At 43.1% G+C, this 25,864-nt stretch overlaps 1 protein-coding gene across 6 annotated transcripts in view; it reads right to left on the bottom strand.

Annotated features, from left to right (window-relative positions):
• Positions 1-25,864, bottom strand: part of CDH20 (cadherin 20) — a 206,696-nt gene that overhangs the window by 20,025 nt on the left and 160,807 nt on the right. For 4 of the 6 annotated variants that reach the window (XM_070452434.1, XM_070452437.1, XM_070452435.1 and 1 more), the window contains 5 exons: positions 23,536-23,830; positions 22,229-22,348; positions 19,261-19,428; positions 15,865-16,052; positions 4,962-5,215 (listed from right to left, as the gene is read on the bottom strand). In XM_070452434.1, coding sequence (XP_070308535.1) covers positions 4,962-5,215; positions 15,865-16,052; positions 19,261-19,428; positions 22,229-22,348; positions 23,536-23,830 — 1,025 coding nt within the window. The other 2 variants (XM_070452438.1, XM_070452439.1) reach the window with 2 other exon arrangements.

Raw genomic sequence — 25,864 nt, forward strand, 5'->3', positions numbered from 1 at the left:
TCACAAGCCAAGTGGCATAGCCCCCCAAAGAAGTTGCCAGCAATTGCAGTCTGTATCTTAAAGTTGTTGAAACTGGGAAATACTGCCCTTTTGATGGCAGTAAGCAATTTCTTTAGTCTAATGCATTGTTTTTCAAACTGAAATCAGTATGGTGGGTTATGACTACTGTAGAAAGAAAATGAAATGGATATAGGCATGCCAGACTTATTTACAGTAAGGGTAAATATTGATGGCAAAATGTTTGTTTCAACATATAGAAATACATACATATAGTTTATACCTGTATATATGGGGCTTCCTAGGTGGCACTCATGGTAAAGAATCTGCCAGTGCAGGAGATGTAAGAGACATGAGTTGATCCCGGGGTTGGGAACCTGGAGGAGGGCATGGCAACCCACTCCAGTATTCTTGCCTGGAGAATCCCATGGACAGAGGAGCCTGGCAGGTTAGACTGCATGGGGTTGCAAAGAGCTGGACATAACTGAAGTGATTTAGCATGCACGTACCTGTATATATATTATTTGGTAAATTATTTTGTTTCAAGTATGCATTTTTTTCCTGTTGAGATTCAGGATGACTGTTCAGAGAACTGGGAATTAAAAGGTAAGGTGGTCACTAAAGGCTGGAGAAGTTGGAATCATTTCAGTTGAAACCCTCCAAGTGTTGGGAAATTTAAATATATAATGCTTTTGCTTCTGACCGTGTTACTATAACCTGGCCCTGCTCTAAACATCTTATATATATTGTCTCATGTCATCTCCACAGAAACCTTGTGAGGTAGGTATTGCTATTATCCCCGTTTTACAAGTGAGAAGCTGAAGCATGAAAAGGTTAAGACATTTGTCCAAGGTTGCACAGCTGAGAATCAAACCTAGTAGTATGAAATGTGTGGGATGGCTTAAGGAAAGAAAGCCTTCTCTGTTTTTGAAGATAGATGGGGCCATGGTGACCAACAATTGACTATTTAATAAAGAATAAACACATGCCTAGCAAGTTCATTTAAAATTAATTGGAACATTTTTTCTTTTTTCTGGATGTTATTAGTGATTTTAAGTCTCCTGGCTCTTTGAAGATTTGAATTTATCTTAGAAAAAAAAGCACCGGTTGGCTCCTGACAGTCTTCTTCCAGCCCCCCCAAGACGAGAAGAGCCAGCCACTCACCCACAGAGCCGGAGCCCTGCCGGCCGACCACCGAGGGGGGAGGCAGCCGGTGAGGAGGCCGCCGTCCGCACGCACACCCGCGGGGCCGCCGCGAGGCCACAGACGGCCGGGGAGGCGGGGCGGTGGAACAGCCGCCGGGCGCCTGACCGCCGGCCGACGCTGCGCGGAGACGCGGCTGCGCGGAGACGCGGCGGGCCGCCCCAGAGCGCAGGCGGCGGGTTTCCTCTCGGCTCCGAGCGGGGCCTGCACTGAGGCACTGATGGCCTTCATTACTCGAGTGGGACCCTGGGCCGATTTTCAGGAGCCAGGAGAACAAATTTAAAGGTGGAGATACAGATGGAAAATGAGGGAATTGGGAGACGCTGGCGAATTATGTGGGTGGCTTTCCTTTCGCTAACTAGAGTGCTCTCGGCTGCTGTGGGCCGAACAGGCGTGACATATCCACACACCACTGCCCTCAGCGAACAGTGCTGGCGTTCACTGACCTCCCTGCTTGTTTACTTGGCTGAGGACATGCTCTGAATTTAGGAGCGATTTGAAAGCAGAGTTTCATGGACAGGATCCCCAAATCCACACACGCTCCAGGAAAGCACAGAGGGGCTGGCTGTCTGCATACCAGCAAGAAGCCTGTTTCAATTGCTGAATGGTTCCTGCTTGCTAGAAATTCCTCAAGCATTTATTAAAAATTTAGGTGATCCAGACATATTGTTCATGTATATATAACTAAACCTGGAGACTTGGTTTTGGGCTTTATTAGTAATTGATAACCAGCTTATATGCCTCAACACACCATAAAGTTTCTAGAAATGAGATTATAAAATCCTAATAATGTCATATGCATGCCTATGGCTGATTAATGTTGAAGTTTGGCAGAAACCAACAAAATTCTGTAAAGCAATTATCCTTCAATTAAAAATTTAAAAAAAGTTCTGATAATCTTTTTAAAAAGTTAAATGACCTTTTATCATAGCATTTTAAACCTAGGTGATGTGTTAATTTTTGGTGATTTAATATGTATTTTATTTTTAGGAATATGAACCTCATTTATTAGTAATTAAAATGTAGAAGATAAATTTAATAGACAAGCAGGATATAACACATTCGAAGTATTTTAGAAGAAAATAACTTTTATAGGAAAAAAGGAGAAAATGAGCAATTTGAGGAAAGATAACAGGAAAGTAATTTCCAGATGGGTTTATTAAGTGATAGCCAGAGATCTGACTTCTAGGTGCCTTCTCTCTTGAGAATCCAGGATCCCCAGTGTTCTGCTTGGGCCCAGGGACCATACTTCGTTCTTGTGGGACAGTACAGAGCCAGAGACTCTTATCTGGCTGTGTGAATTCTGATCCTTCTTTCCAACCAAAATGCAGAGAGACCATTATCTCAAGTTCTGATAAGTGGGATTCTATTTCACCTCTGTCCTGGGATGTTAGTCTTCAGCAGACCTGTGGCTGTTGCCTTGTTCCTGCCAATCTCTCTCTCTCAAGGCCTAAAGTCAGGACTTCCTTGGCTATCCAGTCTTAAGACTCCCCCACAGGAAGAACAGGTTCGATCCCTGGTTGGGGGAGCTAAGACTCCCGCAGGCCACATGGCGCGGCCAAAAAGAATAAAGACCTAGAGTCTTGCCCTAGAATAAGCCCCATGGTCCCTGCTGCAGGCCTCCTGCCTGTTCACTCTTAAGATTCCTCCTGACCGGGATCTATTGGACTAGACAGGCACCCCACTATACATTATTCTGATGCCAGCTGTCCTGCCTTGCTGGCCAACTGATGGTTTTCAACAGCTTATCACCTGAAGCAGCAGTTTCTGTGAGCCAGACAGGTTTCCTCATGCTGTGTACCTCTCCTTCTGCTCCATGCCTGCGGTGCATCTAGGCCTGCTGGTATTTCTCTTTCCTTCCTAGATATGTGTTGAGATAATGACCTTAGTCCTAGATAATGCATGTTCATGCTAGGGGTGTGTGTGTGGGTGTGTGTGAATTTACTTAGTTTCTGACTGCTTTCTGTCTCTTGCTTGTCACTTAGTAGAGTGACTCTTGACAAAACCAAATTTCCAGTGCTTACAACTCAAGAGTCTATAGCGTCAGAATCTAGAAAAAAGATGTGGAATTAGCCACTGAATATTCTCATTGACTTTTAGAAACAGGATTTGAGTTTTTCAAACTGTTCTTGTTTTAAAGTATTTTCCCTCCATAAAGTTTTATTCTGTAAAGTTTTCCCCACAGTTCTCCAATATGAGTAGATCAATCAGAAGATACACATGTATTCTTGGCTTTTGATATAAATGTAATATTTGTATTATAAATATAAATTTATAATAGAATTGTTTTCATTTATGTTGTTTTTTGGGGGACAATATGATTTAACTAACTTCTTCCCATCTTATAAGCTTAAAAAGCTTAAGGTTGAACTATCACTTCTATAAAATTGTCATAACTTAAAAAGATTCATTGCCTACTAAAAATCAAGTATCAAAATTGAAACAAGATTATTTTAGCCATTTTAATGCCTGAAATGTAAAATGTTTGCTACTTGATTAGAGGAAGCAGATTTCCCCCACTAAGGTTAATCTCAGGAGAGAATAGTTTTTATTAAATTGCAGAAGTACATTTTCCTTCAAAATGGCACCTGGTGAGGGAAGTAAGCAGCTGACAGAAAAGGCTTCTGACAAATTGAAGTGTGTTTAAACTGTGTGCTCTGTGCTAACGCCTGAGATCCATTTGTGTGGCTTTCGACAATTAACGTGACAGATGGCCTCAAACAGCCTGGGAACCCTGATCTTTTGTGTCAAGCTTCAGAGGCTTGGCAGTTGCTCTGGAAGGTTGAAGTGTCAACCTGTTCACCAGCTGTTTGCTCTTTGGTTCCAGGGTCGATAGGAAGTGGCCATGGTTATAAGAGGAGATGTTTGCCTGCTCTTGAAGAGGAAGCATCTAGGTTGGAATCTTGATGTTCAAAACATACTTTGGAGAGGCTGATTTGTGGGTTTGCAATAGAAAGTCAGTCTACATGGCATCAAAGCTATTGACAATGGTGGGAGTTTTCTATGTCTGTTCTTTCTATAATATATGGAAATATGTGTTTATATGTGTTATTTTTTCCATCTTTAAAAATGTCAAAGGTTCACAAAAATTAAGAGTGTATAATAATCACTGTTATATTCACCACTAAGATTCAACAGTTTTTAATGCTTTGATATCTGTGTGTCTATTTGACAACATCTGGGGTCTTTTTTGGGGGCATCCCTGATGGCTTAGTGGGTAAAGAATCCGCTTGCAGTGCAGGGGACAAAGGAGATGTAGGTTTGATCCCTAAGTTGGGAAGATCCCCTGGCGCCTAAGGGAGTGGCAGTGCACTCCAGCATTCTTGCCTGGAGAATCCCATGGACAGGGGAGCCTGGTGGGCTACAGTCTGTGGGGTGTGCAAAGAGTCAGATTTTATAGAATGTTACAACTCAGGGAATGCTATGGTTTTTTTTAGGAGGTAGAGGCCAGAGATGCTGCTGAACATTGTAAAATGTATCATACCCCCCTCAACAAAACATCTACCCCCAAATATCAGTACGGCCGCGACTGAGCACTGAGGGGTGTGCGTATGTGTGCTGCCGAACCAGGTGACAGGGAGTTGTGGTCATAATGACACTTCACTTCTAAATAGTATGAAAAGTCCATGTCATTTAAGAAAAAGAAAGCATTTAAAGAAAGAGTCTCCAGGGATGGAAGAAGCAAAAAGAAAAAATGCTAGAAAATTAGAATCAAGGGCAGATTCTCGGAAATAAGGCAAAGGTGAAATGTGTGAAAAAACCTGATTGAGTTGTTGGTCACATCTGGGTCCTTGGCAGAAACGATCTGTATGGTTGTCCCAATCGCCACATCTTCAGGTACCTCCACAAAATAAAAGCCAGGGTCGAACACAGGGGGCTCATCCACGTCTTCCACACTGATGTGCACCGTGGTTGTGTCTTGAAATGGGCCCAGGTTCAGAAATCGCATCTCGAGGTGAGGGTTGGCTCCCTCCACTTTTAAGGTATAGCTTTTCTTTCTCTCAAAACTCAGGGGCTGAAAAGTAAGGACAGGAAGACTGCTTAGTTAGGAGCATATATGTCAAGGTTCTAAAGGATGGATGATACTGATAGCTGGCGGGTAGTTTCCCAAATGCATTAAAATGGTGGAAAAGAGACAACAGGAAAAATAAGCAGAAATTTTCCTTTTGTTCCATGGTTCTTGCCGTTTCAACAATTTGGGTAAAGAAAGTAAAGGGGGTGGTAGATGCTTTAGAGATAGTAAAGCAAGCCAGTCTGCTGATGAAGAAAGCCACCACACCCTGAGCTAGGCTGACTTTGACCTGTCTACTCTGTAATCTGCACGGTCATCGTTAGAAAGACTTGTTCATTTGAAAAGGTGTCATGATAATTAAGAGCGAGTTTGAGTTCTTTTTCAGTATATCCAAGCAACTGAGGCCTAAGCTTCTCTGTTTTCTCCCTTAAAAAATATTCTTAAGGACAGAGGCAATAGTGATCTTTTCTAAGAAACTATCAATAAACACCTCATGAAGGTTCTTAGTGCTTTGTGTCAGATCAATATTTGTGTGTTTAGTTTATCATAGACAATCTCTTTTAAAAACCTGATCCAGTGCCTCATTTTATAGTTAAAGAAACAGTCTCAGAGAGCTAGAAGACTGGCTGAAGCTGATGTGGTTGTCCGTGTCAGGGTGGAAACGCTGCTAAGGACTTTTAGATTCCTCATTCAGGGCTCATCCACAAAAGTTTAACTTTGTCTAATAAAATCCCATGTCATGACATATAGCTTTTTTGGTGTTTCCTTTTTTGGATCTCTCTCTCTACCTTCAGAATATTTTATGTCAAAATAAATACAGCACTTCAAGGCACAAAGTAGACTTGAATGCTATCTCTTTAAGAATAATCCATTTATGTTTTTTTTTAAACTGACAAAAATGTATAAAATTTTAGGCAACACCTTAAAATATCATTAATAATTTTAAGAATCAGGGAAATTCAATTCTATACAATAATTGCAGAGGATAGGAAAGCAGTTCCTAATGCTGAAAAGTCACATGTCAGCTTACGTGGTAACTTTGCCATTTTTTTTTTTTTTCATAAAATATGCTGCATGTCAGCACATTTCATGTTAGAAAGAGGCAAGTGTCTATTTAAGCAACTAGTTTGCTTTTGAGAAACAAACAGCAGGAGGAATTGCTTTAACTAAATTTATTATTTTCAAATTCTAACAAAGAGATTTTTGTTTATTTTGTTGCTGTTGTTGATTTATCACTGTTCTGTATTTACTTAGCACCATAGGTTGTACTCATTGTTTCTTAGAGTCCACCGTTTCAATCTGAACCAAGTAGCCATTCCTACCAGCCTCCTTGCCTCCAAAATTCCTAGTCAAAAGACAGGGTTTTCATAAACAGGAAAATCTGCCACTCAGGTTTCAATAAATCTGGTTGAATAGATTTACCAATTTATTTTATTTATGCTACTCTTTTAAGTCTAAACATCTGTATTTCCTGGTAATTTATTAGTACATTGAATTCTTTCAGAATTCTATCCCTATGTAGAAGTAACCCAAAGTGGACACTGATTGTTTATGTTAGGTTTGAGCTAGGCAGAATATGTTGTTTCTGTAATTTTAAGTCATTTTTCTAATTTGGCATGAATTTCATAAAAATTAAGATGTAACTTTTTTTAAAATTTTTTTAAATTTTATTTATTTTTAATTGAAGGATAATTGCTTTACAGAATTTTGTTGTTCTCTGTCAGGCATCAACATGAATCAGCCATAGGTATACCTATGTCCTCTTCTCGAACCTCCCTCCCATCTCCCTCCCCAAGCAAGCTATTCTTTCTTTTTTTTCCCCCGTTTATTTTTATTAGTTGGAGGCTAATTACTTTACAACATTGCAGTGGTTTTTGTCATACATTGAAATGAATTAGCCATGGATTTACATGTATTCCCCATCCCGGTCCCCCCTCCCACCTCCCTCTCCACCCCATCCCTCTGGGTCTTCCCAGTGCACCAGGCCTGAGGACTTGTCTCATGCATCCAACCTGGGCAAGATGTAACTTATATACCTTAAAATTCCCCTGTTTTAGTGTAAAGTTTTGCAAGTTTTGAGAAATGTATACAGTCATGTATGTGTTTCCTATGATAATTAAGATACAGAACAGGTCCATCACCCTGTTACCTCCTGACCAGTGCTTCTTTGTGGTCAGATCCCACCCCTGGCACCTACTGATCTATTTTGTGTCCCCATTACAAGATTGTCACATATATGCAGTCTTTCAGTATGTAGTCTTTTGAGTCTGGTTTCTTTCACTTAGCTTATGCGTTTGAGATTCATCCATGTCTTTGTGAACGTGGAGTTTTGTCCCTTTTATTGCCAAGTAGTATTCCATTATATGGGTTTCCCAGATGGTGCTAGCGGTAAGGAACCCACCTACCAATGTGGGAGACATAAGGGACCTGGGTTTGATCCCTGGGTGGGGAAGATCCCTTATATGGATGCACTGCAGCTTATCCATCCTCCAGTGGAGGATGTTGTTCTCAGTTTCTGACAGCTATGAATGGAGCCACTATGAACATTTGTAGACAGGTTTTTGTGGAAGCATAGGTTTTCATTTCACTTGGGTAAATACCTTGGAGTGGGATTGCAGGAGTACATGGTAAGTATATTTCTAACTTTATAAGAAACTTCCAAACCAATTTTCACAGTGGCTGTACCATTTTGCATTCCCACCAGGAATGTATGAGAGTTCTCATTGCTCCACATCCTTGTCGTCACTTGGTTTTGTCAGTTTTTCTGATGTTAGCATCCTAGTGGATGTGAAACGGTATCATGGTGGTTTCGATTTGCATTTCCCTAATGCCAAATGATGTTGAGCATCTTTATATCTTCTTGAAGAGTTCTTTATGTATTTTATGTTACAGTCTTTTATCAGACAGGGATTTGCAAATATTTTTTCTCAATCTGTGATTTGTTTTTTCACTCTTTTATCAGTGATGAGAAGAAACTCTTAATTTTGATAAAATCTCATGTATCACTTTTTATTTTGTAGATTGGGGTTTTGGTGTCATAGCTAAGAAATCAGGGTCACAAGGTTTTCTCCTATATTTTCTTCTAGAAATTTTGTAGTTTAGTTTTTTATATTTAGGTAGATCATCTAAATTTCTTTTTATAGGTATGAATCAAGGTTCTCTTTTTATTTTTTTTTAGATACAGACATCAGACATCCAATTTTTCTAGTACTGTCTGTTGAAAGACTACAGTGAGTTTTTAATTATTTTTAAAGTTTCTTTGTAAATAACTTACTTGAAGTGAAGTGAAAGTTGCTCAGTCCTGTCCAGCTCTTTGTGACCCCATGGACTATACAGTCCGTGGGATTCTCCAGGCCAGAATACTGGGGGGGGGGGGTAGCTTTTCCCTTCTCCAGGGGATCTTCCCAACCCAGGGATCAAACCCAGGTCTCCCTCATTGCAGGCAGATTCTTTACCAGCTGAGGCACAAGGGAAGCCCAAATAAGTTACTTAGTCATTTTTATATTATTTAATATTATTGTGTCCCTTAAGTAATTTTATTGCTTAAGATTTAAAGAAAACATTGCCTTAATACCTTAAACTTTAAATTGCCCATAACTGATACATGAGTTTGACATTTCTCTCTTGAAAAGTTTTTGTACTTGTTTTTACATATTTAAATAGTAAATCAAAGAGTAGAAATGTCTGAGACCTCTAGTTAAATTCAGAAAATTTCCTAGAGTCGGAGCACATAAAAATGAAGTCATTGTATCCTTGAAAACTGAGTAATGAAAATTATGTCAGAAAATAGTAATGCAGTTCCCCTAAGCAGAATCAATCATTCCCTCTTCTTCTCCCACAACACTTTGTCTTACTTCCGTTATGGTTCTTATTATTTCGTATTATAAATATTTCTTTCTGTGTTAGTTGCCTTCATGATATTAAAGGGCAAAGACAATGATATAGTCAGATTTTTATTCCCCAGGGCCTTGGGAGGGCTTGAAACCTCAAAATGTTGTTACCTTGTGTAGTGCAAAAGTTTGTCAATGTATTAACGTGTACTAGTTGAGTGGCGACATATATAGATGTTTTATTGCTGTATTTTAGTGATTGAACGATATAAATTTTTTATATTTTGACATTTTGGATATAGAGTTGCTTCTGCAGTTGATGGCACCCTGTAACTTCTGTAGGAGGCAGGATGTAGTTGTCAGCGTCTGTGCTGGCTAACCTGGGCTAAGTCATCAGTGCTGTGCCTCATTTGAGGTCTGCACGTGTTGGTGATACGTGTGTTGGATTTTGCTGTCTTCTAAAATACTTTTAGAAAGATTGTATTATGATTCAACATTGAAACAAAAGTTGTTGTGTAGGCAAAATGACATGGAAGCAACAGCAGGGAATAAATCTGATATTAGTGAAGCAAATATGCCTGTGTTTGCAAGAGCTTTCCCAGTGACTACAAACCGAGGAATAGGAAAGCATTGTGCCATTAAAATTAGTAGAGTTTTTTTTTTTTCTTTTTAAAGTGATATCTAAAACAATGATGCGAATTCATGGCACCTTAGATTTGATAAAATACAAAGTTTTCTGCTTTGTGGCCTAAGAGGGGAGTAAACTGGAAACAATTGTTTATTGAATGCTGGAAGATGGAAGACACACTGAAGCCATAAGATCACGCTCATACACAGAATAAAGAATGTTCTGAAAATTATGTATCTCAAGTTATCTTTGAAGCACTTAAATTAAGAGACTGAAAATCAATTGACTGATTACTTGAACGCCCAAAAGACCCAAGGTACTGAGTAGAAATCAGTGTGGCTTTATGAAGATCCGATTCTGTAAATTCAACTTAATTTCTCTTTTTGAAAAAGTATGTGCTATTTTAGACAGATAATAGGCCTGAGAGAAATAAATCAAAAACAGAACTTTTGTTTCAATTTCACATGACATTATTAATGATAAAGTAGGAAGATGGGTGTGGATTGAGCATCTGAGTGACTATTGTTCCAAAAGTATAGATTGATTAGTCAACAGCCTCTAAAATATTTATTATATTTGACTTATCCATCTACTCAATTTATTGACCTCTTTCCTAATTCAATTTTCTGACACCTCATAAGTTCAGAAGAGAAATCCAAGTTACCTTGGCAAAACTGATAAATATTTTGGTTAAACATAGATATAGTTTTAGCAATGACAATGAAAGACAGTATTCTGTCTTATGAGATTTAATCTTGTCTCCAGGTAAGGGAGCTGGAGAAGGACATTTTGAGATTCCTTTTAGATAGACCCATACCACTGTGACCAACCTCGTTTTATACAAAATTGTAATAGTTAATTTTTTTAAACTAATGGCTTACAGTAAGGTCTAAGATATATTCTAATAATTTGATATACATTAATTTCTATTATTAAGGGATCTTCTCTGGTGGCTCTGCCTGTAATGCAGAAGATGGTGAAGAATGTGCCTGCATTGCAGGAGCCGTGGCTTCTATCCACGGGTCAGGAAGATCCCCTGGAGCAGGCAGTGGCAACACACTCCAGTATTCCTGCCTGGGAAATCCATGGACAGAGGAACCTTGTGGGCTACAGTCCATGGGATCACCAAGAGTTGACTTAAATATTATTTTAAGATATAAAATTTAAAATATACTGAAACCTCAAAGGTTCTGTTTTTGATTGCTTAATTTTTTAAAGATAATTTTTGCCTTAGACAATAATTATCCAAAACTCTGAACTTTTACCTTGTTGATAGTTATCAGTCATGGTAAGCAATATATTATTAATTTATAACTTGAGGCATGCCACATAGGGGGAACCAGAGATCATATTGCCAACACCCATTGGATCATTGAAAAAGTGAGAGAATTCCAGAAAAACATCTACTTCTGCTCTATTGATTACACCAAAGCCTTTGACTGTGTAGATCACAACAAACTCTGTAAAATTCTTCAAGAGATGGAAATACCAGACCACCTGACCTGCCTCCTGAGAAATCTGTATGCAGGTCAAGAAGTAAGAGTTAGAACTGAAGACTGGAACAAAAGACTGGTTCCAAACTGGGAAAGAAGTACATCAAGGCTGTATATTGTCACTCTGTTATTTAACTCATATGCAGAGTACATCATGCGAAATGCTGGGCTGGATGAAACACAAGCTGGAATCAAGATTGCCAGGAGAAATATCAATAACCTCAGAAATGGAGATGACACCACCCTTATGGCAGAAAGCAAAGAAGAACTAAAGAGCCTCTTGATGAAAGTGAAAGAGGAGAGTGAAAAAGCTGGCTTAAAACTCAACATTCAAAAACTAAGATCATGGCATCCAGTCCCATAACTTCATGGCAAATAGATGGGGAAACAGTGAGACACTTTATTTTTTGGGGCTCCAAAGTCACTGCAGTCAGATGGTGACTGCAGCCATGAAATTAGACACTTGTTCTTTGGAAGAAAAGCTATGACAAGCCTAGACAGCATATTAAAAAGCAGAGACATTACTTTGCCAACAACAGTCTGTCTAGTCAAACCTATGGTTTTTCCAAAAATCGTATATGGATGTGAAGTTGGATCATAAAGAAAGCTGAGCGATGAAGAATTGATGCTTTTGAACTGTGGTGTTGGAGAAGACTCTTGAGAGTCCCTCAGACTGCAAGGAGATCCAACCAGTCCATCCTAAAGGAAATCAGTCCTGAATATTCATTGCAAGTACTGATGCTGAAGCTGAAGCTCCAACACTTTGGCCACCTGATGTGAAGAACTGACTCATTTGAAAAGACCCTGATGCTGGGAAAGACTGAGGGCAGGAGGAGAAGGGGACAACAGAGGATGAGATGGTTGGATGGCATCACCGACTCAATGGACATGAGTTTGAGCAAGCTCCAGGAGACGGTAAAGGACAGGGAGGCCTGGTGTGCTGCAGTCCATGGGGTTGCAAAGAGTCTGACACGCTTGAGCGACTGAACTGACTGACATAATAGGGGAGCGTTCTTAATCTTATCATATGATGACTTTGTATTATTATTTCTAATGACCTTTTATAATTTTTTATTAATCCTTAAAATATGAATAAAATAAACTGCAATATTTAAATTACATCCAAATTTATATGATGATACCAAAATTAATGTCAGCATTTTGCACAGTTTTGAGGTCATTGTGTGCCCGTTACAAAGATTTCTGGTTGGAGGAATGCTGGATATATCTGTTCTTTTGCTGTACTTGATTGCACTTTCAGTAAATACAGGACAAACATGTGAACTCTTCCCTTCTTTCCTTCTAAAGCAGCGTTAACTCAGCTCTATGGAACAGTATAGAATAAGGTTATTATTAAACACATTAATTCATGCCACAGTCTGTTATGACTTCATTGGTTTTGTCAGGGTCATCAATGATCTCCAGGTTCCTAAAGTCTGTGATTGATTTTCAGTGTTCTTCTGTGTCCTTTAGCAGCCTTTATCACAGGCAGTCACTGTTCTCTTGGAAAGTGTCTCCCGCCGCCCAGGACAGCACAGTCTCCTGATTTCCCTCTGCTTGCCTGGTCTCTCCGCCTCAGTCTCCTTGCTTGTCTTTGCCCTCCCTGACCGCGCCAAGGGGCGCCACAGGGCTTACTTCACTGCTGTCTTCTCTAGAGATGCTCAATCCCTTGGCATATATTTTTTTTTACTTGCTTTAAGTACCATTTATGACTCTCAAATTTATATTTCTCACTCAGAACTCTTCTCCAAACTCCAGACTCCTGTAACAAACAGCGACTGTATATCTCCACTTAGGTGTCTAATGGACGTCGCAAATGCAACATGCCCAGCCCTGAATCCCAATATTTCCCCGTCTCACTTAGTGCCAGCTCTGTTCTTTTTGTTGCTCAACTGACTCCTCCTTTTCTTCCTAACAGATTGACTGAGGACGTGAAAGAAAAAGAGGAGGGCTGTTAGTCCTACTTTCAAAATATATTCAGATTCTGACCGCTTCTCACTGCCTCCATTCCCAATATCCTAGACCAAGGCATCATCCTCTCTTACCTGGATTATCACCATAGCATCCCAGCTGGTGTCCCCATTTCCATTCTTGCCCCCTTATGGTCTTTTTCCCAACACAGATTACACAGTAATCATTTCATGGTAGAAGTCCAATGATGTCACACATCTGTTAAAATCCTTCAGTTCTGCACTCCAGTCAGATAAACATCCAGCGTCCTGCCATCTGCACACACGGCCCTAACACCGTCCGGCCCCCTTGCTCCTTTTCGGGTCTCATCTCCTCCTAGTGTCCCTCTCGGACCTTAGAAAGCTCCTTCCATTCTCGAGACACGCCGGGCAGAGTCCCCCTCAGGGCCGTGCTCTGACTGTCTCTTTGTCCGGAACTCTTTACATACCCGTTCCCTTGTGTGCAGGGCTCCCGTTTATGGCTCTCACTGAGAGTCATTCATGGGGCTCCTCCTAGGGTTGGGCATCATCAATCTGCCCAACTCCATGCTGTAACTCTGCCTACTTCTTCTTCTTCTTCTTCTTTTTAATATATTTAGTCATTTGGCTGCACCTGGCCCTGGTTGTGGCCTACGGGATCTTTGGTTGCAGTACGTGGGATCTAGTTCCCTGACCAGGGATCTCTACATTGGGAACACGGAATCTCAGCCACTGGACAACCAGCGATACCCCGACTCTGCCCACTTTACATCTTTGCATAAATGTCACTTCTGTGTGAGGCCAGCCCCAAGCATGAAGTTAAATCTGAAGTCGTGCTGGCTCTTCTGACCTCACCCCCTCCTGCACTGCACTTGCTGCTTTCTGATTCACTGCCTCATTGACTTACTTGCTATTGTGATAGTCCTCTTCCCCTCATAGAATGTAAATTTCAAGAAGGCAGAGGCTTTTGGTCATTTTATTTACTTTCTACATTAAATGCAGTGCCTGGCACATAGGTAGGCACTCAACAAATGTTTATTGAAGAAATAATTTAAGATACCTTGAATTTTAAAGTGTATTTGAAATAGAAGAAAAGGAAGATTAAACCAATACTTTTTTGAATTAATTTATCAGATATATTTATTAGGATGTTAAAACTTCAATTTTATTAGGTTCTGTCTTTCAGCTGAGTATATACATATGTGCTTTATGCCACAGAATTGATAGCTTACATTTAGGAAACGTATTAACTTACTATGAAGCAGAGAGTTTCAAGTGGTGACATCTCTCAGCAGCTATGTTTGATAAAGCCTTTCCAAGTCTAATTAGCATCCGTGAGTCTTTAAGTAGCAGTTTAAAAATCCCTGCCTGTTATTTATTGATTAATAATAATAGGATAGCTTGCTTTATTGTTATTTATAGTATACTGTGGTAAAAATGAGGTTATTCAAATGCAGATATTGGTTAAGTCATTAATATTTTGAGGGAATTAAGCCATGACATTTTTTTTTTTTTTAAGTGGCTAAGTAGTGAGCTTTTTCATGCTGTTCATGGGGTTCTCAAGGCAAAAATACTGAAGTGGTTTGCCATTCCCTTTTTCTGTGGACCACATTTTGTCTTGGGGTCCAAAATTACTGCAGATGGTGACTGCAGCCATGAAACATGCTTGCTCCTGGGAAGAAAAGCTATGACCAACCTAGATAGCATACTAAAAAGCAGAGACATTACTTTGCCAACAAAGGTCTGTCTAGTCAAAGCTATGGACCAAAAGAAAGCTGAGCGCTGAAGAATTGATGCTTTTGAACTGTGGTGTTGGAGAAGACTTGAGAGTCCCTTGGACTGCAAGGAGGTCCAGCCAGTCCATCCTAAAGGAAATCAGTCCTGAATATTCATTGGAAGGACTGACACTGAAGCTGAAACTCCAATATTTTGGCCACCTGATGAAAAACTGACTAATTTGAAAAGACCCTGATGCTGGGAAAGATTGAGGGCAGGAGGAGAAGGGGATGACAGAGGATGAGATGGTTGGATGGCATCACTGACTTGATGACATGAGTTTGAGTAAACTCCTGGAGTTGATGATGGACAGGGAGGCCTGGCGTGCTGCAGTCCATGGGGTCACAGAGAGCCAGACACGACTGAGCGACTGAACTGAACTGAAGTAGTGAGCTAGGAGAAGTGACATGTTTATATTTTTATCATGACTTGGTACCCTTCCTGTAAAACGATGACATAGCCAGTGTTTACATGTGAACAAAAGGAGTAAGGGGTTTTCTTTGTTGTCATTTTGTCTGAGTTTTTGGCCTTGATGTGCAGCACACAGGATCTTAGGTCCCTGAACAGGGATTGAACCCTGGGGCTTCCTAGGTGGCGCAGTGGTAAAGAACCCGCCTGCCATGCAGGAGGCACGGGAGATGCGGGTGGACAGATCCCTGAATTGGGATGATCCCCTGGAGAAGGAAATGGCAACCCAGGCCAGTATTCTTGGCTGTGCTAGTCCCACGGACAGAGGAGCCCGGCGGGCTACAGTCCGTGGGGTTGCCGAGAGTCGGACACGACGGAGCAGCGAAGCCTGCGCACGCCCTTGCCTTGTAAGTTGGAGTCTTAACCGCTGGACTGCCAGGGAGGTCCAAGACTTTTTTTTTCTTAATGATAGGAGAGTGTTTATCAGAGGATTTAAAGCAATACTATTAATAATATAACAGTTCTTACTAATATTTCACACACACTCAAGGGCTCCCCTGAAATGACCTGGAAGAAGGAGCTCGGTTACCTTCTTCACGGTTATGATGCCCACTTGGAAGTTGGGATCCGTGTTGATGTCGAATGCGTCTGCCCCGTCCCCATCCACGATCGTGTACTTCATCTCCGCGTTGATTCCTTCGTCCAAGTCCTTGGCAAACACCCTCCCCACAGTCGAGCTAACCGGAGCTGATTCCAACACACTCATCTGGTAGTGTTCTGTGAAGAAGTCAGAACATGCAGTTTTTGTAACCTGTCACTACACAAAAAACACCTCCTCTGTATCACATCACATCCGCCACGCTGTGCAAAACATCTTTTTCATCATCCAAAGTTAAAACTTGAGTTTTACCAATGAAAAGACTGAGATCCAAAGGACTAAGCAGACGTTACTGGGTCATAGCCTGCACTGGATGTCAGATGAGGAGGGGCCAAAATACGTCGATCATAATCCTAGGAGTAGGACAGGACAAAAGCAAACATATTGCTTACCTCAGTGCATGCGCCTCCAGGGTGGTAGGCGGTACCTTGCTTTAATGCTGTTGTGGTCACAAAGTGCACGTTTATTCTGTTTGTGTTTCAGACGCACACATTTTCCTGTGGCCGGGCCAGCACGCTGAGCACCCGTCTGTGGCCAGCTGCCCACGTTCGGAGCTGACCAGCGCCTGCAGAATAGGCCCGGCCCCAGAGCCCGGCTCTGCCGGCTTCCGCGCCGTCCGTCCATCAGGGTGTCTGCACTGGGGCTTGCGCCCCGACGGCTTCAGGGACACGTCTCGATGCTCTTCGTTCCCTTTTCTGGAAGAGAATACCCTCAGAAGTCTCACCTGTGTGGGAAGCTCAGAGCCTTTCCACTGGACACCCTGAATCCCCTTGTTCCGTTCATGTCCATCCGCGAGCAGCGTCTTGGTTAACTCGCCTCCTCCGGGCTCGGCTCTGCGCTGCTCCTCACTCTTCTGTCGGTCAGTGTGGATGACTAAAGACGTAATCAAACAGCCACATTGTCGACACGTCCGCGGTGCCTCTGGCTCTCCTATGCATCGCAGGCTGTGGGCTGTGACCCTGGGAAGTCGGGGTGAGGGCTGCCTTCTCACAATGACCTGGGGGTGACGGCACCCAGCCAGCGCTCAGCAGCCTCCCTCGCGCGGGAGGAGAAACGGTGCCTGTTCTTTGCCGACGTGAGCCAGGAAATGGCTAATGCCTGCGCTAAACTGCAGGCGCTTGGATTTCATGATCTCTTTGCGTTCTCTTCCAAAGTTGTTGATTGGGCAGACTTTGCTACTGCAGAACATGTTTGGGAAAAACAATTTTCTCCAGGAAAGTTAGGTGTTCTGTGTCAAAACAAACATCTTGTCCATACAATTTCTATACATAGTGCATTATATTAGAAATAAATAGCCTGAGGTCTTGATATTCCATTATATTTGGTTAAATTAAAGGTAACTGAGCTTGTTCAGTATAAAATAGAAGGTGTGTCACTGTGTCAACATCCCTAATTGGTTATGATAATATTTGTGAAAAAGAAGGAAAGCAGGATTCAATATAACTTTCCTACAGTAGGTCCAAATCTATATGAACTGTGTAATAACTTCGCTCTTCTTCTCTTTCTGCCTTCTCAGAGATAGTGTCCAGTGTCAGATTACAAAGCCAGGGGATAGTTCAGGGATGTTCAGGAATCTGTAGTCTACTGTGCACAGTGTGAGCCATTCATGAAATAGTAAAGATGGGTCAGCAGATGGGTCACTTAAGAAGCCGATCCATATGGCCTTTCATAAACTGTTTCATGATGCTCTAGTCTCTGAACTGTAGAACCGATCAGCTTAATAATCTCCTCGTTCATATCACTTGTAAAATACTATTTTGGTATCTTGTCTTTTGGTTTCACAAAATCTCATGGGGACTTTATGGATACCAGTTGTATGCAAATATTTGAATTTTATTCCCGTATTTACACAGATAAAGTAAATGGTTTACCCACAATGCAGCTTTTCAGCAGATGGTCTGGTTTGGCCCTGTTTTAGTTTAGCTGTTGTTGATTCTGATTTCCCTGGTTGAGTCTTTCACCCAGAACTGAGTCTGCCGCTCTCACTTCTCCAGTTGCCCCCTTTTAGAATCTGCTTCTCAAATTCACATCTTCATTCCCGGTCTCCATCCCATAGTCATAGCTCTATATTCCACCTTCCTTAATTCAGCCTGATTGTCCTGCTGTCACTTCATATTCAAGGCAGAATTTGTCTTGGTTAGTTGCCTGCCACTAGTTCTGCTAGGTGTCCTCTGTTTCTCCCATTAGGACAATCTTTTTCCCTGTTGTCCAGACCTAGAACATCATTGTTATCTTTGACTCCACCTCCCCTTAGCCAAGAAATCAGAGGTAGAGATCCAAGTTTTCTTATTTGTCCCATTCCACTTCTTCCGCTGTTTCCTTACGTTCTTATCAGTTCAAATCTGGACCATTCTAAAAGCCTCCTACCAGACTCTCCTGCTTCTAGTGTCCGTTCCTGCCAGGCAGTGCTCTGCGCGGCTGTCAAAGTAGCCTTTCTTTATGTCTCTCACTTGCTCAAAAACTTTGCAGTGACTTCCATTAGACATGGAACATTTGAATCAATAAAAGAGCAGGTCTTCATTTTTGGGATCTTTGAACATTAAATTACATTTGCAGCTTTATTTCTAGGGCTTTATATCCCATACTAGAATGTTGCTCAAAACAAAATTTTTTAAATTGAATGAACAGCTTCTCCCTTCAGGAGTGTTTTCTTTTTTTCCCTTTTGACTCTGTTATATTCTTCAATACCTGGTTGAACTCTTATCTTGGTTTATTGTGAAGGCGTCATTCTGCACTAACCAGGTGGCACAGCAAATGCTGCTTCCCACTTAGATCTTGATGAATACCAGTGTATGTGCTCCCAAGTGGAATCTCAGCTTCACAAGGGCAGGGACTTCGCTTCAAGAACCTTGCGCCCCTCATGCCCAGGGCCCTTACAAAGCAAGCGCTCAGTACCTGCTGTCAATCGAGGGGTCACTGTGTTCACCTCCAGCTTTGGCTTACCCCCCTGCATGCATTCTCAAAATATTGATTCTTGTTGGAGAGAGGTGAAAAAAATCTTAGATATTACAGTGGTTTGTGGCTCTATAAAGTTCATCCCTACCCAACAAAATCCTCCTGCTTAATATTTAATTGTATGAGGGGAGCGGTCAGGGCATGACACTCAAGGAAAAAAGGGTCTATAAGGGCTCCGGAGGGAGGTGATGGTGACAAATAGAGAAACACTGGTTTAGTGCTCTGAGAAGCTGGATTTAGGAGGGAAATGGTGATGTGAGAACTGCATGATAAATGTCAGAGAGGAACCCGGGAATAAGTGAACTCAAAGAGGGACTCAGACCGGCCTCTCTCTCGCCCCCGTCACAACACTCTCGCCGGTTGGGTACTCACTCTGGGGGAAGCGGGGTGGGTTATCGTTGACATCTGAGAGGGTGATGTTGACAGTCGTGGTCCCCGCTAGTCCTCCGAGCTGCCCCCCCATGTCCTTGGCTTGGACGATCACCTCGTAGTTTTCTTTGGCTTCTCGGTCCATGTTCATGAGTGCGGTCCTAATTACCCCTGCAGGATAGAAACCATCTTTGTTTGTAGAAGCAGAACCATCAGTTCCATTTTAAAGACTGGATTCTAGGCTTCTCCCTGTGCCTTGTCAGAGATGCAAGGCACCTGTTTTATTACACTTGAGGTCAGAATGTCGTTTCAGCTCAGTCGTGTCCAACTTTCTGTGAACCCATAGTTTGTACCCCGCCAGTTTCCTGTGTCCATGGGATTTCCCAGGCAAGGATACTGGCGCGGGTTGCCATTTCCCTCTCCAAGGGATCTTCCCGACCCAGGGATCGAGCCCGCGCCTCCTGCACTGCAGGCAGATTCTTTACCACGGAGCCATCAGGGAATCCCCAGCTTTTTTGAAAAATAAAATGCGTGTGTAAACAAAGGGTGAACGAGTAAAGACTGTTTCAGCCGGAAGGGCTCAGTTCAGCTCAGTTCAGTCGCTCAGTCGTGTCTGACTCTTCGCGGCCCCATGGACCACAGCACGCCAGGCCTCCCTGTCCATCACCAACTCCCAGAGCCCACTCAGACCCCTCTCCATGGGGTCTGGCTTGGCGGGCTGGCTCCCGCGGCGCACTCCCGAGAAAGGCCAGGAGGTGGCAGCGGTGGCCCTCTAACAGACCTGGGACCTGCCTGTCTGCAGCGACTCCAGGGCTGCTCTGTCTCACCAGACAAAACTGGGCTGCAGGTGGGAAACAAAGCCTCAAAGTCCGCAAGTCTGCGGATTTTAGATCCTTCTCCTTTAGCTCTCTCCCCAGTCACCTGAGCCCTCCTAGTGTGAGGGACTCTTCTCCCGGCAACTCATTCCCAGTCTGCTCTCTCCTGCCTCCCCAGTGCCTGGAAGCAGGGGTGGCATTCAGATTTGCTCCTCTTGTTGCTGTATGTTCAATCTGTTTTACTAGGTTCTGCCTGTCTCTGTGCTTCACTGCATTCTGTCAGTTAAGACGTAAACGATGCTCTGAGATGTTTATTGTTAACATCCATACGAGATGAACTTGCCCAGACGGTGTGTAACATCAGGGTGTGATAATGTGCTTCCGTTTAGAGAGAGGGCTCTAAGTCAGAATCCTGTGAAATGTGTTGTTTTGACCCTGCCAAGGATGTGTGGGCATGTGTGATCCTCCTTTTAAGGCTTCCACTTAGAGAAGCTGACTTCTGTACTCTCTCGACAAGGATCAAAGGCTTGTTTCCTGTGCGTTTACAGTGTGACCCGGGCCCAGCAGACCTTCTGCACGCCACGGGGAGGGGCTGGGAACCACAAACCTGTCTTCGCTTCACTCCTATCATGTATATGTCGCATTACAGTAGCAGCAGTCTAAAGTGAAATATGCAGTGTTTTCTTTTTATAAACGCCCCATGGGCATGGCGGTAACTATCTTTTCATGTATTTTTGACCTTAACACTATAGCTGCCCCCTGGGAGCTGTCAAAATAATGTAAGTTTCCTCTTAATGATGTAAAGGACACATTACCTTCTTCCTGTCTGTATTTTCCTCCCTGTGGGCACCCCCTCACGGTCCCTCCCCCCATTTGTAGAGTGGTTAAAATTACTATTTTATAGAAATCCCTAACTGGAACGTTCTTTTCTTTCCTCCTACTAATTTGTACTCTCTTACTTTCTACTTTTATGACATAATTTTCTGAATGTTTGGTTCCCCTGAGGACTTCTGGAAAAAATTATATCAGGTTGCTAATAGAATGTGTTTTTTCTATTTCATGTAAAGAGATGACTTTGAGTGTTTGGCATTGACTTTGTCTCTGTGGCTGCAAGTTTCTTTACTCAGGTTTTTTGTTAATTACTCTTAGGTTCATATGTTAATTTTCCCACATGTAAAATGAATAATGCTTCCATATATTTCACAAGTTTAAAAGATTACTGGGACTCTCAAATATGGTGAGATCTATGAATGTATTTTAAAAGGGAGAAAGTCTGGCACAAGTGCAAGATGACAGTATGGAATAATATATTATTAATATATTAATAACAATCATATCTGAGTTCCTCTGCCCAATTCAAAATGGTTAAAGGGAATTCTTCATAGACAAACTATACATTCTGTTGTCAAAGTTCTTGAGTAAAACTGAAAACAAAACAGAACATCCAAAGCAAACTGACTTGTTGGCTGTGGACTTGTCCTTTTCTGGGCGTGACCCTCGCCCGCCCAGTTCTCTGGGGGGTCCTCCCTGCGGGGGCGTCCCACTGAGCCCCTCCCTTCTCGGGGCCCACATCAGTGCTCTGCTCCACTCATTCTGCCTTTGCTGTCTCTCAGGACGGGGTGGACCGGCGGGAAGAAGGCTGGATCACGTGTCAGGGGACACATCTACAACCACGGGCACTGTGTGAGGTCTCCACTCACGATTCCCGTGCCGAGTGAGCAGCGGTGGACTGGATGACTTGCCTCAGGCGCTTTCTAGTTTCAAAATCAATTATGCTGGTTCTGTAGTGAGCCCGGGTTAATATGCCAGTCCTCAGATCTTCCTGAAGTTATGAAAGACCTTACTCCTGGGGAATGGATACAGCCATAGGACTATTGTTATTATTTTTGGGCTTTTGAAGGCTGGTGAGGAGGCCCTGCTGTGGAGGCAGTTCTGTGGGCCTCGAGAGCAGGCCCAGCGCACTGTCTGCACCACGCTGCCCTCACCCACCGCGCAGCGCTAGCTTGCTGTCTTCACCCCGCGTGTATAACCATCTTCCTAGCAAGTGCGCCGCCTGGAGAGTTCTTGGAAAGGGGAGTTGGGTCTGTCCTAAACGGCAGTTACAAATTAGGAGAGAACGAAACAAACAGCTCTGACTCAGCTGCCCCGTCACGCACCTGTTTTGGAGTCCACGGAGAAGTACGGCTGGCCCTGCAGGATGCTGTACACCACCCGGGCGCTGTTGCCATAGGTCGGGTCGTCAGCGTCGGTGGCTGTCACCCGGATGACGGAAGTCCCTGCGGGAGAGAGGCGGCGGACACCCGATCAGGCTGGGTCGCTCGAGACTGGAGGCAAGCCTGGACGGGCAGTGCTGAGGCCTTGCAAATGTTACGTCTGCTCCCTTGAGAGGGCCGGCTTCTATACCTGCTTAGCACACAAGTGCCTCTGTAGCGGGGATGGGAGCTACTGGCGTCTTAAATTCTTAGCAACTTGTGAGGACAAACAGGCTTTGGGCTCTTCATTCCTCTTTTGGTAATACCAAAATGCTCTCCCTTATGAATCAAATATCTGCCTACCTATCTACCACCTATATTTTGTTTTGCTTTTTAAGAACCAGAACTGGGGATTTCCCTGGTAGTTCAGTGGCTAAGACTCCATGCTTCCAATGCAGGGGACCCAGGTTCAGCCCCTGGTTGGGGAACTAGATCCCACATGCTACAGCTAAAGATCTCACATGGTACACTAAAGATTGAAGATCCCAGATCCCATGTGCCACAACTAAGAGCTGGTTCAGTCAGATAAATACGTAAATAAAAATAGATGAAGGAAGACCCAGAGCTGAGTAACAGTACTAGGCTTTGTATCACTGCTGTTTGTACTGTGGCTGATCTCATGTCTGAGTAGCTCGGTGCAGTTGTGTGGACTGTTCTGCACTTTCTCTCCTCCACGTTGAGGTGGGAGGGCCTTCTAGAGGGGGACCGCTGTCTGTGAGGATCAGTGCATCCCCGCCTTACCCACTGGTGACATCTCTAGATCGGTGCTCCCCGCCTTACCCACTGGTGACATTTCCAGCATGGTGCGCCCCGCCTTACCCACTGGTGACATTTCCGGCATGGTGCGCCCCGCCTTACCCACTGGTGACATCTCCGGCATGGTGCACCCTGCCTTACCCACTGGTGACATCTCCAGCATGGTGCGCCCCGCCTTACCCACTGGTGACATCTCCAGCATGGTGCGCCCCGCCTTACCCACTGGTGACATCTCCAGCATGGTGCGCCCCGCCTTACCCACTGGTGACATCTCCAGCATGGTGCATCCCCGCCTTACCCACTGGTGACATCTCCGGCATGGTGCACCCGCCTTACCCACTGGTGACATTTCCGGCATGGTGCATCCCCGCCTTACCCACTGGTGACATCTCTAGATCGGTGCTCACCGCCTTACCCACTGGCAACATCTCCAGCATGGTGCATCCCCGCCTTACCCACTGGTGACATCTCTGGCACGGTGGCGACATAAGGCCCGTCCAGGAACTTGGGCTCGTTGTCATTGATATCTTGGATTTTGATGATGAACTCGGACTCCGGCTCCATTGGCCTGCCCGTGCGCCTGTCCAGGGCCTGAGCCCTGAGAGTGTACTGGGCCCTTTCCTCCCGGTCAAGCCTCTGAATGGCGTGGATGTCTCCAGTGGTGTCGTCGATGGTAAACACGACGCCTGCGCCTTCTCCAGAGAGGATGTATTTGATGGAGCCATCTCCCCGATCCATGTCTGAATGAAGCTGAGGGGAAAAGCACCGGCGTCTCAACAGGTGTCAAAAATAAACAGATTTTCAGAATGGTACAAGTGTATGATTTCCTTTCAAACAGGAAGAGTTTTTCTTCCCACTCAAATATTTTAAATGTCTACAAAGAACTAATCGGCTTTGAACATGACTGTATCAAAGAGCAAATATAAGTTGATGAATAAGCAAAATTTTTCCACGTCACATTCAGTACCCTTAACTTAGTACTGTTTTTAGTTCCTCTCCCTGAGAAGTACAGAAGAAAGGAATTCTGGAACGTGTGGGACCCATATTGTATTGTATTGTATCCCCTACTGTATTGCCCCATGTACAATAGGAGCAAGTCTAATAAGGAGGAATCCAATTTTGCCATTTAATCTTTTTTAAAGGATAAGTGTAAACATTTAAAAATTTTAAAGTGTTGATATAAATTATTTTGGAATTTCAAAAACTTTAGGACACTCCACATTGTCTGAGAAGCTGCTGAAGCAGCTGATAAAAACTGTCTGTGGCCACTGAACCAGAAATACTGGATGACTTCTGGGGGCCCTTGAAATTTAAATTCCATAGCCTCCCTCAGCAGGACTTGGCCTGCTTCTGTCTCAGGTAACAAAACAGAGTCTTACAGCTGGTTATTATCCTCTGTGTCAGGGTATCTATCATTTTGATGGGACCCGTTTCTGGCCTTGTAATTGACTCACTCAAATCTGTATGTAGAAGGTTGTGGTAGGCACATGCTTTTATCTGCCCATCCAACTATATTTCCTCCCAAATTACTCCGTGACAACTCTTAAAATGAGCCCGGGGCACAGTGCTCACTTTAAGCCTAGAAATAAACTCTTGCAGCTCTAGTTGTAGATAATGTATATAAGTGGCAAGAACCCTAGAGTTTTGTGCTATCTTATGACAGTCCTTCTGTAAGAGGGCAACGAAAAATTAATTACATGTAGTCAGTCACCACTAACTCTTGTTGCTGAGCTTGCACAGTTCAGTGATAAAGTCAGTGAGATTCGATTAATAAAGGAGACCAGTTTAGGCCAGAGAGGCAAATATATCTGGCCTGAACACTCTGTGTCTCATTTATAAATTGAATGCCCTTGACAAACTATTTAATGTTTATAACTCTCAAGTGCCTCTTATTATAAATGTAGAGAACAGTGTTAATTCTTACTTTGCAGGTTTGTTGGGATCATTAGAAATTAGTGTATGTAAAGCACCTAGCTTTCCCATAATAGGAAAGCTATAAATGGGGCCAATTATGATGATGATGTGCGTGCAGAGAGAAGGGTATTAACATGCCCAGCTCTTCCGTACTCCCTTCGAACCTCCAGGAGTGCAGCAGAGACGACAGAAACAGCCTGCTGGCCTTTTCGTTACGCACAGCCCAATGGGAAAGCTGGGAAAGCTGCCTGAAGCGTTGCTGGTTCAGCGTTAGTCTGAGGGCTAAATGGCACGGACACCAAGGAAGCACCTGAAAGCGTATCAAGACTTCGAGCTGATCGCAAACTGACTCACGGCCGAATCACACGAGCAGTGATTTTGCTGCCTAGAGGAATTCAGCTGTGTCTTATCCAGAGAAGGGCGATAAGAGAACAACACTGGCCGAGAAAGTAGCCGTGGATTTTTTTCTACTTAAAGAATTCTATTTAGAATATAAAGTCCTCACATTTCCTTATTCCTCATACAGTATTATTATTATTTTTCACATTCTAAATCTTCTATTTATTTAGTTTAAAACAAGCAAGGTGCCTAGCTCTTATTGTGTAGAATAGAAAGTCGTTTTATTTGGGCCTGGCCACAAAAAAATGAAAATCCATTCCATCTGGAACTGTGTTCCCAGGCAGAGGGACGGAATTGGGAGGAGGAGGACAAAAAAATTCTTATATATTTATGCATGTTTACATACATATGTATATACATATGTAAATATAAATATGTTTAATTTTAAGGCATATAGCATAGGACTTTCACTTAGAGTGAAGTAGGGCGTGGCAGATTATCCAGGGGAGAAAGAAAGAATTGAAGCTGACA

The sequence above is a fragment of the Odocoileus virginianus genome, chromosome 22 (assembly GCF_023699985.2).
Source record: "Odocoileus virginianus isolate 20LAN1187 ecotype Illinois chromosome 22, Ovbor_1.2, whole genome shotgun sequence".
In the NCBI taxonomy this organism is placed as follows: Eukaryota; Metazoa; Chordata; class Mammalia; order Artiodactyla; family Cervidae; genus Odocoileus; species Odocoileus virginianus.